General features: G+C 47.6%; 1 protein-coding gene across 1 annotated transcript in view; it reads left to right on the top strand.

Annotated features, from left to right (window-relative positions):
* The first annotated feature begins 586 nt into the window (after window positions 1-586).
* The window catches only part of BCL2 (BCL2 apoptosis regulator), an 85,083-nt gene continuing 68,721 nt past the window's right edge, over window positions 587-16,948 (top strand). The window contains exon 1 of the mRNA XM_084281354.1: window positions 587-1,388. Within this exon, the coding sequence (XP_084137480.1) occupies window positions 804-1,388 (585 nt within the window). The 5' untranslated portion in view covers window positions 587-803. The remainder of the gene's footprint in view (window positions 1,389-16,948) is intronic.

Genomic DNA, 16,948 nt, shown 5'->3' with positions numbered 1-16,948 from the left:
TCTCCGGAGATGCCTCTTAAACGGGAGTCTGGGAAAAAACATTGGAAATCGTAGGGAGCTTGTTTTTTGTTTGTTTTTTTGTTTTGTTTTTTTTTTTTTGCCCCTTTCCCACCCCCTCGGGGACTTGAAGCATCAGAGCGGCCGGAGCTTTAACGTTTCTGAAGACTTGGCGATGTTTGGGTCGTGTCGTTGCCGGTGTTTTTTTTAGAGGAAACTTGACAGAGGAACATATTTATAGTCCCAAGTAAGTACTTTACAGAGGAAATTTAGTTGGTGTCACTTAAAAGAGCGGTGTCGAGGTTTCTAGCTTGCAGGGCGTCGGATTAGCGCTCGCCCAAGGCTGCCTTGCAGGTCGCGTTGAGTTGCAGCCCTGGCGGTGTGCGTTCGCCCGCTCCTCCCTGTCCCCGGTAGCTCGGCACCGAGGGGAAAATGCACCTGGTTCTGAATAAGTGTGAGATTTTTGAAAATGTGTCTCCGCACCGAGGAGGAAGTGTTTGCTAAAGCAGGTTTATAATAAGTAATAAATGTGCGTCTGGAAGTAGAGTATTTACAGCGTGTTTTTTTAGCCCGTATTTATACCGTGCATCTCAAAGCGAGGAGGCAACACTGAGAAGACAACCGTACCTCCGAGACCCTGGGAACTCCCCCACGTCACCATGAATGAAACCGTGCCCGCTACCGTAACTGGATTATAATTTTTTGGTGTTATTAAATTTATTATCATTGGCTGCTTTACTTTTTTGGGTTCATCCTGCCCCTCTTCTTCCTCTCTCCCTTCCTCTTGCTGCTCCCTCTCGGAAATCATGGCTCATCCCGGGAGAAGAGGCTACGATAACCGGGAGATAGTGCTGAAGTACATCCACTATAAACTCTCGCAGAGGGGATACGACTGGGCTGCCGGCGAGGACAGGGCGCCCGCGCCTACGGCTCTCGCTCCTGCTGCTGCTGCGGTTGCTGCTGCTGGGACTCCCTCCCGCCACCGCCCCGCCGGGCTGCTGTCCCCGCACCCCGAGCCCCCCGGCTCGGCTGCTGCTAGCGAGGCGCCCCCGGGCGAGGGGCTGCGCCCCGCGCCCCCCGTGGTCCACCTCGCCCTGCGCCAGGCCGGGGACGAGTTCTCCCGTCGCTACCAGCGGGACTTCGCCCAGATGTCCGGCCAGCTGCACCTGACGCCCTTCACGGCCAGAGGCCGCTTCGTGGCCGTGGTGGAGGAGCTCTTCCGAGACGGGGTGAACTGGGGCCGGATCGTGGCCTTCTTCGAGTTTGGCGGCGTCATGTGCGTGGAGAGCGTCAACCGGGAGATGTCTCCCCTGGTGGACAGCATCGCCGCCTGGATGACCGAGTACCTGAACCGGCACCTGCACAACTGGATCCAGGACAACGGAGGCTGGGTACGTGCCCCGTGCTTTGCTTTCCTGCTCCGATGGCTGGGGTGGCTCTGGGGCTCACAGGTGTCCACTTGTGCTCACCTCGGTGCTCACCTCGGGATGTGAGGTTTGCCTGCTGCATCTTTGCACCGGTGTGGGCCTTCTGCTGGCTCCTCTGCTGTCGGGTGTCACCTCGTGGTGGGGCTGCAGTGAAACAATGTTGGTTTTTAAGTGGGGGGGAGCAGCTGCAGCTCCCTCCTCAGGTGCTGAAAGGCCAAGCAAGGTGCCCTCTCCATCGGAGGGCTCCGCTTTCCCATCCTCTTTGCCCACCGGTGGCATCAGCCCTGGCCAAGGCTTGTTCCAACGCAGCATGGGAAGGGGTTGCAGAGGCTGGGGATGGGCACGGGGAGTGGCAAGTCCTGGATGTGGACATCCCTGCACATTGGGGTGATGCACCGGGCACGGCGTGTGTGGGGACGCGGTGCTAGAGGCAACCAAATGGGCAGGTGACTGCTGGTGCCACGGCGGCAGCTGGAACAGGGCTCCGTGACAGAGGATGTTTCTGGGGTGAAAAGTCTGTCTTTGTCTCACCACGAAACAAAGGTGCCGGGAGACAGGTCCATGGGATTGTTCCGGAAAATTTAGCGTTTGTTGTGAAGTCAAATGCGGATACGTTTCCGGGGTAGAAGGCACCTCTGGCTGAGGTTGGTGTTAGCATCATCCAGAAAGGGAAGATTTCCACTTGTGGAAAATGGACAGGTTTTACGCTCGTAGTCAATCAAGCACCCTCCCTTTTTCTCTCTCTCTTTCCAAAATAAATAACCGCATTTGGAAGTGGAAGGGTATTTCTTTCCTTTTTCCGGTATTAATTGACATGCTGTGACAAAATGTGGTCCCAGCCACTCTCCCGCAAACCAAACCTGCTGAATGTACACAAAGCTTGCGAAATTCATGTGTTGGGGTGAGACCAGGCAACAGCTGTACCAAAGAAGAAACTTTATTTACGGGCTGAGAGTGAGCATCAGTCACCTGGAAATGGAGGTGTGCTGGCCAAGAGATCGGTAATTCCAGGCTCGGTCTCCCGTGAAACACAGGCAGCGAGAGGACTTGGTTGCATGGCATGCCTTTGGGGGAGGTGTGTGTGAAGGAATGGAAAATACAGCATGTGTTTCCCAGTTTGTAAGCCCGGCGTTTGCAAAGCGTTAAATTTTCAGCGTTTGGTCCCTCGCTGGCTTAGCGTTACGCTCGGTGGCGTGCCGCCCACGTTGACCGTCTATTAAAACGTGAAGGCATTGCCTTCCCTCTGCCGAGCCCACCTGAGCCAAGGGCACGAGTATCTGGGGATGTGGGGCACATGAGCGTGCTGCCCCAGCGAAGGGAGGAAGACTTCGGGGCCTTCTTCTCAGCCGAAATCTCCCAGAGGGTGCTGCAGGTCCCTGGCTGCAAGCCGCGCTCCAGGCGGGATCTGGAGCTTCCACCCAGAAAGAAAAAACTCACGGCTCGTGGGGCCAGGACGGGGAGCAAAAAATGTGTGCGCGCACGTGCGTGTCTGTCTGTCTGTCTGTATATACACAGGCAGGCGTGTGTGGGTGTGTACGTGTGTGTGTAAACATGTGCACGTATGTATAGGAAGTGATTCCAGCACCTAGCGGTTGGGACCACGCTTGGGAAGAGGGAGACCTGTGCTCTGATCCCCTGTGTCACAGATCACTGCCCGGGGGTTGCTGCTGTTGTTTTTCTCCCAAAGCAGATGCTGAGGTGGAATTGGGGGGGAAGATGGAAAAAAAAAAAAATCAGTAAAGAGTTCAGGCTGTCGGAGAGCTTCCCTGGTTAAAACATGAGCAGCGAAAGGGTTAGGGATTTCCAGCTTGCTCTTCTGGGCTGGGATGCCTAACTTGTGCGTAAGTCCCACTTCAGGCTGGAAGCCCGTTTGTGGAGCTGGGGCCCACGGCTTGCTGCAGAGCCAGTGAAGTCATCCTGTTGACTCCAGCGAGCTTTGGATCAGATCTGTAAGCACGCTGGAGATGCGTTGTCCTGTGGGCGTAGTGTATGAGGAGAAACGTAAATAATGAATAAAAATGAGAATGTGAACGGGCAGGTGTTACCAGGAATGATTGGCCAGATAAGGTGAAAGCTGCAGCGCTTTCTCGATGGTTAGAAATGGACGTAACTTAAACTAGAATCACTAAATGCCTTTAAAAGGCAAAGATGCTTCTTATCAACAGACATTTAGCTGTTTATTGAGGTTTCCTATAAGCAAAAGCTCCTGATGCTGGGTACGTGTGATGCCACGTACTGCTGTGTGTTATTTGCAACATGCGTATGGAAGATGTGCAAAGTACTACGCCACGGTGGCTTTTGCCTGATGGTTGGTACCTCTGAGTCATTTGGTTAGTATTAAGCACAGGCAGAACCTTCTAGCTTGTTACAAGGAGTTAAAGACTAAATGAAGTTTCAAGTGCAGCTCTTGGGATCCTCTCTTCAGCCAGAAGAAATCAAGGGTGACATGGAGCAGTGGATCTCTGGATCCTTTTTTTTTTTTTTTTTTCCCTCCTAATTTTCAGGACACATCAGTGGAAAAGCATGCTTTAACACAACTCTGTGAAGTACTCAGTCTTCAGCTTGGCACTTGTACCATGCCCTGCATGCAAAGCTCATGACAGTGTTGTCAGTGGCTCTTCCTAAGCAGCTGATCACCTTGTAGGTGGCCGTGCTTTGGAGGACCTCAGTGTAACCTTATGCAACATCTCCCTATCACCCAGGCTCCCTGGTGCCTGCTTTTGTAGCCCCATCTCCCGCTTCATGTCTAGCTTCCTGGCATGCTGGGGATTTGTGGGCTAATGAGAGGCCGTGCAGCATCAGGACATGGTTTAGGAAGAGAGCGTTGCAGTTAGTCATGAGTGTGTGTTACGCAGCAAGCACGCTGGACAGCGCGTGTGCACTTTTAGGCTATTGTATGGGCCTGGGGCTTACACCCAGGTCTGAAGCGAGGCTGAAGTGTCTTCGTTATTAACCTTCCTATTCTGAATCCGTTCTGGCAACATGTTGGCCGTGTGTTTTCAGAAGGATGTGAATTAACAGCATAGCAATACGAAGCATGATATTTTGCTCAAAACTTAGAGAAAGCAACAGATGGATACTGCCTGTTCGAAGGCTCTAGTATTAGCTTGTGGTTCTGGTGGCAAGTAAATGCAGCTTTCAAAGATTTTCACATAGGTCAGGATACCACAATATTGTACTTTGGCCTGATAACATCTTTACTGTGTGACAAAAGAAATAAGAGGAGGACCAGCTCACCTCGACAATTCTGTGATTCTTAGTGTAATGCATGCTTTCTGATTGGCACCTGTATGACTTCATTTTATTTTCTAGTGCCTGATGTTTTAGTGGCAGAAAGGCTGGCTTTGCAGTGGACTAGCACGCGTTACAGCTTTAAACTTTGATGTAGGGAATATGAAATGTGGTGCAGCTGGTGTAATACGGGCAATAACTGCGTTTGTCTTGCAGCTACAGGTTCTACAGGTTCCCCCTTGGGGCACTCAACATCAGGTGTGTAGGTCTGTTAGCTGTGCTCCACTTTGGGGTCTTGTAGTCCTACACACAGCTTCTCTCATGAGCTTTCCAAGAAAAAGCAAGACTTAGCACAAGAACATGAGAACTACGGAAGGAGATGCAGGTGCCATCATGTACATGTAGACAGATAGATCTTTGATGTCAATGTAAAGAGGCCCAGGTGAGAGAAGCCTCATTGTGTTGAAAATTTAGAAAACATCATTTTAAATTATAACATTGGTGGTTGAACCAGGGATGTGATAGCTGTACACTTCCGTCCAATGCTGTTCTGGTATTGCGGTTCTTTATTCTGTCCCACAGTTGAGGGCAGATACAGAGAAGGCTTTAAGCACCTGAGGTGGGCCTCAGCCACCAGCCACCTTGGAGGCAGAAGTCCCCAGGTTCCTTCAAGTCCTCACCCGAGCCATTTGGGAGCAGCCCTGCCTTGCACGGGAACGCTGTTCCCAAGGCCCACTATGTCTCAGGGCCTGGCCATCGTCACTTGCACACCATTATCACTTGCAAATGTAGCCATGGATAAGCCCCTGCTTGGCCTAGCAGGTTCATGGTTAAAGTCTGCTCCTGAGGTTTTACTAGGAGTCTGTCTCCAACCTGGGGGATTCTACTCCTGTGCTTCCGACATCTCAGGAGGCTTTGTTTGCTGGATGGCAGCTGGTTTTGCCGAGGTGTCCTCTATTTTGTCAACGGGGCTCCTCTTTCTGCAGTGGTGAGGTTTCATTTGGTGGAGGAGGAGGAATCCGAGTGTCCAATTCCTACTCTCTGACATGCTTTCTGAGGTGACTATCTGAAGCCAAACATGTTGATGCTTCTTGGACCAGCAGCTAGACCCCAGGTTTCCCATTTCCTGGGTTGACTGCACCGATCACTGAGCTTCCTCCTTTCTTTTATTTTTATTTTTTTATTTTTTTTCCCCCTCTATTCTGCTTGGGTTGGTGGCACACCTGGAGAAGGAAGCACAGAGAGAGAAATCACCCTGTGGCAATCCACAAACCAATCGTTCCAGCAAGGAGTGGTGGATGCGTATAGCAGGACGGCACTATCCCTTATGGATGCCAGTGGGATGCAGGGGCCTGCCTGTGTATGAGGACTGACACTGTGTCCCTTCCCAAAACTGCCTACACTTTTCCTGCATGTCGACTTGTCCTGTGCATGGCAGGGCCATGCTGGCAGTCAGGTGCCCCCGCAGCAGCGCAGGCGCCGCGGGTTTTGTCAGTGAGAGGCGGCCTTGCCACGGCTGAATCCCCTGTGGGGCTAACCCCAAGTCACTGTTTGACTGTCGAAAGGAAGCGATCTGAAATCCACCGAGTGAAATAAATGAATTGGCAGTTTCAAGTGTTGCACCTTCTAGGTCCTTTTGCCAGTTTTTGTGGCTTTGTGGGTTTATAATCGAATTCGCAAAATATTATCAAAATATTTTTCTTTTTGCTGTTGCCGAAGAGAGAGAAATTCATTCTGCGGGGAAGTTGTGTGGCAGCAGGGAGGGAAGAACGAGGAGAGAAAGAAAACAACTCTCGCTCCCCAGTCCCTTTCAAATGTGACAGCTTTCCGCGTAACCTGCAACAATGTTAGGTTGCATATTTTCTCAGAAGTCTTTTTCTTTTCTTTCTTTTTTCTTTTTTTTTTTAATACATGTATTAACCGTGACCTTTAAAATTTCAGAACCACTGGTCTTGGTTATGGAGGTGATGTCATTTGCCTTGATCTTGCAAAGAACCGTGAAGTTCAAACAGCAATCCTATTAAAAAGTTCTGCTTCACTTTCAGTATTGAGAAAGAAGGCAGCTCTGTGTCTGCGTCAGTGCAGGCCCCCTCGAGCTGCTGCTCTGCTGAAAAATAAGTGGCTTCGTTTTGCCCGTACGTCACTCCAAATTAGGAGTGGGCAGAGTCCCGAGACTGGAGCAGTGATGTGTGAGCCTGTGTGTGGAGCAGGAGCGTTTTCTCAGGGGCCAGGTACCAAGGCCTGGGCTCCTTAATGTAGCACAGGGGCTGTATATCACGTCTCAAACAAAATTAAGCCCTGTGGTTCATCCTTGCGTACTGCTCTAAGGTCTGTTGGGCCTGTGATGGTGGAGAAAAGTGGGTGGGGAGACAGGAGCGATGCTTGAGTGTCGCTTTGAAACCTCTGGTTTGGTTTTTGGCATGCAGGTGAGCCAGCCTTTCTGTGTCCTTATTCTCCCTGTGGCTTCACAGCCACCAGGCCAGGCTGGCCTGCAGGTCTCAGCGCCACCTGGCCACACTGCACAGGACCCTGCTGCTCCTGCCACCGCTGCAGCTCCTGGCGTGGGGCACAGGTGGCCACGGCGTGGGTTGGCAGCTTTGGCAGTAGGGCAGTTGTAACCAACACACAGCGTGATAGATGGGGTTAAGTAACAAATCTGACCATAAAATGAGTTTGTGACAGAATGGTTGAAGTGTGAAGGGACTGCGTGAGGCCATCTGGTCCAACCCCATGCTCAGGCAGGGCCACCCAGGGCAGGGTCCGCCCAGGACCACATCCAGATGCTTTCTGAAGATCTCCAAGGGTGGAGATATTCCAGCCTTTTGACTATTGCGTTTTTGTCCTTTTTAGTAACCCAGGTGAAGGTGAAGCACGTGACTGCGCTGATGAAAGCACAGCTGCCTGCCTGATCACGAGCAACCAGGACGAGCTCCCCACTCCCCTCACATGCATTTTCATTTGGCTGCTTTTTTTTCTTTTTTTTTTTTCTTTTTTTTTGGCTGTTTGCCCATTCCGTTGTTCTGCCCCATCTGCAGCTGGTGGTCCCAAGCTTTCCTCACCCTCCCTTCCCGTAAGCGCTGCTTGTGCGGCGATGCAAAGCCGCAGCCTTGCTCACCCCATCTCCCCCAGCGCTGTGTCCCCATGGGGTGGGCAGGTCGTGCCCCGTGATGGAAAGCAGAGCCTGGCACGTGGTCCTAGGCAAGGCCACCCAAGCAATACCCACAAAAGCATCCCGCAGCACCCTCCGGGATGGCTGCTAATGATCTCCCACCAAACTGTGTGGGGCCAGACCCTGCCCACCTCCCCTCCCTCACGAGGCTCATCACCTCCATGGCCCTGCTCTTCTGGGTTTTGTTTTAATGCATTTACCAGTGGGCTTGTACCTGGTGATTTAGCAATGATGATAACGCGTGTTCCTCCGTGGCGGCAAAATACTGATTATTTCTGAGGGCAGTTCTGGCCTGCTCTATTTTCCATTTCATGTATAATAATAGGATGGATGAAGGTGTGCGGTGCCATAAATCTTCTCTTCCGCAGCCGGATAGCATCCAGGCCTTCTTGGCAAACATGAATGCCGATGACAGATTTGAGGGATTTTTATTTTACTCTGGCTTTCAGTTTCATTAACAATCTGATGGCTTTTATTTTTCCTTTTTTTTTTTTCTTTTTTCTTTTTCTTTTTTTTTTTTTGGCTCACGAAAGACTATGAAACCAAATAACTTTTCCAAACACATCTAAAAGTCTGGAATTTATTTTGTGTTATTTTATACTAATTCTGGTTTGCTGTCGTAATGATTGCATATTGGTAGACTTTGCTAAATTCCCCTCACTGGAAAGTTCCTTGCAGGTTTCTGGATCTTACAGCTAATGAGTAAGAAAACAAATCTGATTTTAGAAAGTGTTGCCATTGACTTCAATAGGAACAGGAAGAGGCACTTAATTGGACAATTGTAGTTGTGTTTACTTTGTATATGCGGCAAGAAAAATAAGATCAAATGAAAAAGCCACAGGTTTTCAACTAATAGAAAAAAAAATAGTCTTTTCTGCAACGCACGATTAACCTTTTGTAGCTGTTTCCATGGAAGAGCTCTGGGAGGAAGTACTAAGCTGGGTTCAGGGAAGGTTTAGGTATTTATAAGGGTAAGGAGAACATCTGTACTTATGTTCAAATAAAACTGCTTTGAAGGGCAATCATACACCTTGATGAAACAGAGGATATGTTTAATGTTAGCTGCTGAAATTAGAACACTAAGTGCTGTGGGCAGACCTTTCTCTGGGGCATGTTATTTCATAGTTTTCTATTTTTTAAGAGTCCCCACACCACTGAATTTACTCCCGCACAGAGTAACTGAGGATCTGTTATGCAATTCTCACATTTAGAGTCAGTTAAAAGGAAAAAAAAAAAAAAAGTCAACATCTTTCAGTGCATGTATCATTTTATTGCTATTTTATTTTACCGGAGGAAGAAAGAGGATGTTTCCATTTTGCTGTCTGCGAAGCCAGCTTGGTGGTGGGCTTCAGGGTACTTCAGTGAGTCATTTAAGTATATGTGCCAGCTACAATCAAAATGAAAAGGCCCTGTTTTCCCCACATAGTGATTCAGAGGCTGTCACGTAGTTGCTACAGAAGGCAGCTGAGAGTCAAAACTCTACTGCCTCTCCTTGGCGCTAGCACTGAATACCCTTACATGATTTGGGGCAGATCATTAACAGCTCTCTTTTTCAGTCAGCCCCCTATGAGATGGGTAATCTTGCTAGCTATGCATCATTACAGGTCTGGGAACTGTGTTGACCCCCATGATATCAAGATACAGTATTGAACAAAAAGAGGTGAGGTAGAAGAAAGAAGAAAAAAAATAAATTGAAGTTAGACTTAAACTATTTTCAATATGCTGTTTGGATGTGTTTAGCAATACTTGCGAAGCAAACGTTAGAAAGATTTGTTTCAGCTGTTGATTTGTAGTTTCTATTTGGGAAAAGGGCGAACAGCATGAGGAATGGCAACTTGCAACTTTATTTTTTTCCTTTATCTATCAGCACAGTTCATCAGGCATTTGTGTAATGGGGGAGATTTTCCTTCCTTTTCCATTCCCACAAAATGCGCATGTAACAGCTGATGTGGCGCCTCAGGGTAAGGAATAATAAGCTATGTTATGTGCACAGATGCAAAGTGTCTTTGTGCATGCTTATTCCTTTGCTTCCATTTAGATATAGGCAGAAAAAGCAATTTTAAAACAAAAATATATTTTTTAAAAGTGTCTAGTAATCAAACCTTTGGGCTTGACCATGAGGTAAACATTAGCTTAAGCTATCTTTCTGCATTGAGGCTTATGAGACAGAATTCCAACTGCTTGCTCTGCAGAGACTTGGGTGACTCAGTGGAAAGTCAGGACAGGTCCTTGGACTGGAGGCCAACGAAACGCCTCCTCCTGCAGTCCCAGAAAGTCCTGTGTTGTGTCTTCAGGAGGGAGTAACTTCTGTCAACTTTGTCTTTAAAGGGAAGAACTTGTTTCTGAAGAAAACTCATGATATATTCGGAGTGTGTAATATGAAATGTAGGAGAGGGACCCTATTTCTGTCTTTTTTTTTTCCTAGTAAAAAAGAATTAAAAACGATTCAAAGGAGAGTTCATATGCAGTAGTAAATGAGTGGGCATTTCAATTAGCAAAATAAGATGATGGGTGTTACCTATCGGTTAGATTTTCTTAATCAAGGATGTATGCACAGCTCAAGTAAGAAATGGCACTGAAAAAAACTGAAGTAAAAAGCTCCCTCGTTCATAATAAAAGTAAACGCTACGTTGTGCTCCAAGTGTCTGCGAATTTAAGTTCAGTTAGACGCATCCAAAGACCCTTGACTGAAGTCATCTGGCAAATCACACTAAATTATGCTGTCTAAATATCTAATCCCCCGTCTGCTGATTGATGCGAAAGGTCCTGACTATAACCCAGAAGGAGGCCTAATGCGCGTATTATTTTCAAGTTCTTGCTTGGCCCGTTCCCTTCTTCCTTGCCCAGAGCCACTAATGCGCGGCAATAAATAGCGCCGCTGCTCTGAAGCCTGCAGAGGGAAATGCTTTCCTCCTTCCCGCGCTGGAATGCGGCAGCAGGGCACACCGGGAAGGGAGGAAATAAAATCCCTCATTTGAAATGTCAGGTGGCAATCAGGCCGCAAATAAATGACCCAGCCTGGAGTTCGCTCAGGCTTCTGCAGTAGCTCGCGGCTGTCTGCAAAAAAGGCTGCAGGAGAAAAATCGCCTGCCTGGCTCTGGACTGGATGCATGGCATCCTGGCCCGATTGCAGTCAATAGCTTTTTTTTTTTTTTTTCCAGTGTAGCAGAGCTTCCCCCAGGACACAGCAGTGTCCGGCATCATCTAGCAAGCAGCACACAGGCAGAGCCCCAGCACAGCTCCACGAAGTGCCATACAAAGGCTTGGCTGTGGTGGGTGCTCGGGCACGTCTGTGCAGCGGTGGAAAACTACAGAAAGGCTTCCTCAGGTTTGCCTGGCCCTGCTCAGCCAGTAAAGTGTTTCTCAAAGCCAGGGATGAGCTGATGAGGAGCAGGGCTCTCTGGTCTGGGTGGCACAAGGGGTGGGGAAACTTTATGAGGCATCTCTCTGTACTTTTCTTCCCATCTGCTAAGGGTGGTTGTTTCCCTAGGAAATAGTGTATTTATTTTGCAAGAAATAAAAAACTTGTTTTCCTGTGTTTGTTGGTTTTAATTATTATTTATTTTTCCAACCCAGGGAGAAGGATGTTTTGGGGTATGGTAATGCATTCTGCAGGCTGGGGCTGTTGTGACAGCTTAATGGGCTGAGCGAAGACGCAGCGTTGGCACGACGTAGCGCTGTGTAAATGGGCTTAGGGTTTGTTTTAGAAAGCTTGCTCGCTTTTTCCCCTCTCTGCTCCCTTCTCTCCCTCCTGCAGACACAAATACATCATTCCCACAAATGAAACTGTTTAATTTTAATAACTGGCCTAGAGCTAAAACTGACAGTGGGAGCAGAGCTGGTTTGCCGTCACTGACAGCTGGAATAAACTACCTGCTTCCTCGCAAGGGATGGACAGCCAGCTTGTTTGTTTTTGAGGACATTTTGATCCCTAAAGAAACACCTCTCAGCTAGAAATGTCAGAAACCAGGGCGATGTGATGCTGTTTTTCTGCTGTTTAGAAGCAGGGCTCCAAGGGTGGTGCAGAAACGCGGTGGGCAGAGGTCCCTTTTCTCTCTCCCTGTTTTCAGAGCAACTCCTTATCATGAGGTGTCGGCCCCACCAGTGCCTCGGGAGAGGCTCGGGGTCTCTCTGGAATAAGCTTCCTGTGGTCAAGGTCCCTGCCAGATCGGTTGGACAAAAGCTCTTCTGTACAGCTGAGAGGTTTTGAAAACCCTGCGTTGTGGCAATGAAGGGTGGGTGATTCGTTAGACATTAAATAATTTTGCAATGACTGGTTTTACCTCTGGCTCCGTAAGAAAGTCAGCCTTCTTATTTTGCCAGTTCTCAGAAGAACATGGCAGCACTCCCATTTCCTCTCCTCCTCCCTCAAGGCCTGCCACCCTTTTTACTTTTATTTTTTCCTCCCAGGGCCATTAGACAAGATGCAAATTATTCTTAATAGGGCCAGAACAATGCCGTGTTCCCAGCGGAATAGTTAAGGGTCAAAGCCATCGCGTGCCAGCCCTCGGCGTGATACTAATTTTGGCAGTGTCCCCTTCTTGTGCCCCAGACCTGGGAGTGTCCCGAGGCGTGACATGGTGGCAATGGGCATTGGCCTCAGCCGCTGGCCTTGGATTAGTCTTCGGAGCTGCCCTGCTGCAGCCCAGGGACCTGGCATCTGCTGGTGCTTTCACTCTGGCAGGTCCATGGAGACATATCTTCACCCCAGGTTTTGGTGGATGAATAAAGTGAAAAAGGAACACTTGATTTTATAAAGTACTTAAAGTATTGGTGTGGGTCTTTTTTTTCCCTTCTTCTTTTTTTTTTTTTTTTTCTCTCCTTTTTTTTGACCTTGCCAGGAATTCTGCTGGATCCCCAGCACTGCAAACACGACCATCCTTACCTTTAAAACGTAGCAGGAACCTCACTGAAGTCATTGACTTCCAGGGGAGCAGGATCAGAGCGCTGAAGTGGAAAGTGAAACTCTAAAAACAAAAATGCAACAGAGGAGCCTCCTTTTATTTTCAAATTGAGCCTCATGCAAAAAGTAAACACCTGGCACAAATGACTAATGCAGGTTTGTCAGGGGGGTGATCAAACACATGCTGAATTCAGCAGCATGTTTTGCACCAAGTTCGATGGGGTTTGCCTCGGACCCGTAGCGAGACAGGCAAGAACATTTTTCTACAAAAAAATGTCATTTAAAAAAATGTGGAAAATTCTCCTGTTCTACCTCCTACATGTTTCTATTGTCAAACAGTCACTGATCTTATTTTAGACTTGACCTTAATGTTCTTTCCACAGCACGCAGGCTGAATGACATGTTATTCAAGTTCTCAGACAATATTATGATATATCTGCTTTTATATTTAGCTGTAACTTTTATTCTCCTTATAAACAAACCCACCTAATACAACCACCACCTATCCAGGGAAAGTATTTCCATTCCCCTCGGTTTAATTTGGACAAATTTGGCATGAAAACATTCAATAGTTCCATAATAACCTCTGCAACAGGATGCCTGCTGTGCTGACATGCAGGTCTACAGCGAGCTGTACCATGTGCCAGGAAATTGCATTCTTAAGAAAAATCTAGACATAAATTTTGAACAATCAACACTTAAATTTTGAGAACTCTGGCGTGAGCTGTTATCTGCCTCATGGGTTTTTGCTTTAATAGCTTTTTGCTCTCTGAGCTGTGCCTCTCTGTCCTTTGTGTAGGCTGTACCTCTCGGGTCCAACTGTGCTGAGCCCTGTCATGTGGAAAGGGGGACAACTTGGTTGTTTCTCTGTTGTTGTTTTGTGTCCTCCAGCATCCCACCTTGGTGCAGCTGGGGGCTGGTTTCTTTCCAGAAGAGAGTAGAACCTAGCTGGGAGTTTTGCAGGCTGGTGCTTAGCTCTCAGCAGGCACTCCTGCAGTAAGAGGTTGCTGGATTTCACTCCAGTTCAGCCTTCCCTCCCCAGCCCAGAGAGCCAGAAAGGGGTTGGGAAGAGACAAAGTACCAGCAGACCCCACTGTCTTAGGTCAGTCAGGGGCATCCTTCACCCTGGGGCAAGCCCGTTTGCTGAAATGTGGAGGGACCAAAGGGCAGGCTAGCTCCAGGGTGAGAAAAAGTTTTCCCTGCCTTGAGGTATCTGAGCTCATCTCACTGAAAGTGGAGCAAGAAAAAGTTCAGTGCAGTGTGGATGCCCACCAAGGCTCAGTGGCTCGCAAATGTTCTTGAAATCTGCATAGCTCCTACTCAAGGGAGTGACAGCATGCCTGGAAGGGCTTTACGTGACTCTGCTGAGACCCTCTTGACGCGTGTCGAAGGTTATATCAGCAAAACAGGGGTGGCTGCCCAAGGCTGCGACTGTATCCATGAGTTTTGCCGCTAGGAGATGGTAAGAAAGAGCGAGAAAACACACACAGCTCCTTGGGAGAGAAAAACCCCTCTGTTTTTTCCTGATAAGTTCAGTAAAGCAAGCAGCCGGTGTAATCAGCAGAGCGGGATTGTCGGAGGAGGCGGGGATCGGGAGGGGATGTTCCACGAATGTGAACTCGCAGCAAAATGACGGGCCGTGAAACCGTGTGAACCGAACCCCATCAGGGGAAGCTCACTCAGACTCGAGCCAGGAAAAATTATAGAGCTCTATAAATAGCTAAATTGAATGCATTTGTGTGTGTGTGTGTGTGGATGCACACATGTATCTATGAGGTCATGTGCATGAAAGAAATACAGTAGTACTTCATGTGTTGTTGTTTTTTAAGTAGTGGAAAATGTTTTAATGATTTTTTTTTTTCCTAGAGACAGTACATTATGTTCTGTCCTTAGGGCCAAAAACACAAAGTGCCTATTTTCATGAGGAATCCTACAGAAGGAGGAAGGGAAAGTATTATGCAGCGTAGCAAGGGTATAGTAGCCATTCCACAGTGATTACACATCCAAGCAAAGACTGCAGCAGAAAACTCAGAAATACATTAGAAGCGGAAAACAAGATGTGTGAAGTGTTTCCTATTCCCTCCCCACACTTATGACAACCAAGCAAACAGAGAGGCTGCCACAGAGCTTACATTTAACCCCTTGCATTTGATAATAGGGCAGTACTTCTGTGTGAGGCGGCCAGCATGTTATGCACACACACAACAGGTTGAGGACTTCCTGTGCTTATTAATTTTGCTCCCTCACAACTTTCAGCTGATTTTCAGTATGTTAAAATAGTCCAGTCAGACACAAAACAAGTGACTGGAAGTGCTAAACCATAGATGTTTAGGAATTAACGTAGCTGAAGCGAATCGCAGCCCAAATAGCTCCTAAATTAAAGTACAAAACAGTTTTTAGTTTTATACCAGTAGTCTGTGATTCAAAGTCTGATCCCCCCCATATGGTATAGTACCTTTCATTCATCTTGTGATAGCCAAATGATGAATGAAGTCAGTATTCTGAAACAAAAAGCTTCTTTTCCATACAGAATTCAAGTGGATTAACGAATCGGTGCAGTCATTCAGTTTAATTTAAGAGCAAGGTGCAGTCTGGGCTGTAATGCCCTCATACCACAAGGAAATCAAATTTGTATTTGAGTCTCCTTCACCGGCTTGTTTGAGCATTTATGATAACATCGGTAGCTTGGTAAATGATGTAATGGGAGCTAAATCAGGATGACCAACATAAACATCTGTCAGTGCATGTGAACATTTGATGTACGACCCAAGGGCCCAGCGCAGCATTCAGCCTCTTGGCAAACAGTCCTTGGATGTCGGCATCACTGGAGGTTGCAGGATCACACTCTGGAGGGGATACGTGCTGTCTCCTCTGTGATGTTAGCAAGCGACAGGGTGCATGATTTGCGTGGTTCCTATCCGGTGAATCACTTGGGAACGTGTCCCCTCCAGTGCGCGTGCTGGGCAGCACTCACCCAGTGCTGACTTTCAGGGCGAGGCGTCAGCATCACTGTGGTTCCTCTCTAAGAAGTCTGAGCAGGTCTTCATGTGATATGTGGGCTTGTGCTGGTCCTCTGAAGAGCAGGAGAAGTTTCCAGGGGTAACTGGTATGGTTCTGGGTAGCCAGAGATTCACAGTCCGATTCATACCCAAAATGTCAGCTTTGGTGTTTTGTGCCCTTAATGTCAGGGGAGTCATTCCTTATGCTCAGACTGTTCTGGTTATATTTTGATTCAAAATCATCTTGTTGTCATGTTCTTGCTTGGATTTCTAATTTTCTGAAAGTAATCTGCCTTACTTTCATGTTGCTAATTATGAACCTAATTAGGTTCATGTTCCTGATTATTATTATTATTATTTTAAATGAGATTCATGTGGGAGGCTAATAGTATCATAGTGTAGACAAGCGTCCAAGTTATTGAATATGCATGCCGTCCACAGAAATGGACAGAGAGGATCTGAAAAAAAAAATCTGCCAGGCTCAAGAGCTGCCTGCTGGATTCAGTTTTTGTTGATGGGTGAAGCCTTTGGCAGAGGGGCAGCAGGCGTGAGAAGCACCCCAAGGAGCAGCGCAGGAACGTGTCGAGCTCTGCTCTGGGCATGGCCTTCAGCTGAGCACAAAATCTGTGGCCAGACTCAGGTTTTGCTCAAGGCTGTGGGAAAGGGGAATCCCGTCATCCTTCCCAGTGCAACAGCAGCCAAATTCATGTCCTCCTCCCTCTCACCTCTTCTCCCACAGGTGTTTCAGGCTCGCAGCCGCCTGTCCCCATCCACCCTGAGAAAGGTTTTGCTTTAATGTGTTGAGCTATGGGAAAACTGTTTCCACTCCCACTACGTCCTAGCTGTTACAAGAGAGATTGTTTTGGACAAAAAATAAGCATATTTGAGTATTTTACTCCTTTTTAATCACTTCAAGGTGCTACGTGCTTATAATTTACTTCAAAAGAAGTCTTTTGTCAGTCGCAAGTACATGAAGTAGCAAAGCATACACGTCTTATTCCCATGGCTTTTCAGAAGAGAGCTGGCAGCATCCCCTGCTTTTTATGATGAATATAATCGAGACTCTGTTTGCAACAAGAAGAAAGAAGTTAGGTATTCCAGAGTTATCAGGATTTTTTAGAGATGAAATGCAAGCCTTTCAAGTATGCAAGGAAAAGTCCGTTAATTTAAAGTAAGTTTATAAAAATAAATTTAAATACAAGCTAAAATATTTTCTCTCTTT

The sequence above is a fragment of the Netta rufina genome (assembly GCF_964035555.1).
Source record: "Netta rufina genome assembly, chromosome: 2".
NCBI classification, from domain to species: domain Eukaryota; kingdom Metazoa; phylum Chordata; class Aves; order Anseriformes; family Anatidae; genus Netta; species Netta rufina.
The sequence above is the reverse complement of the archived record's forward strand: the minus strand, read 5'-3'. Positions and strand labels throughout refer to the sequence as shown.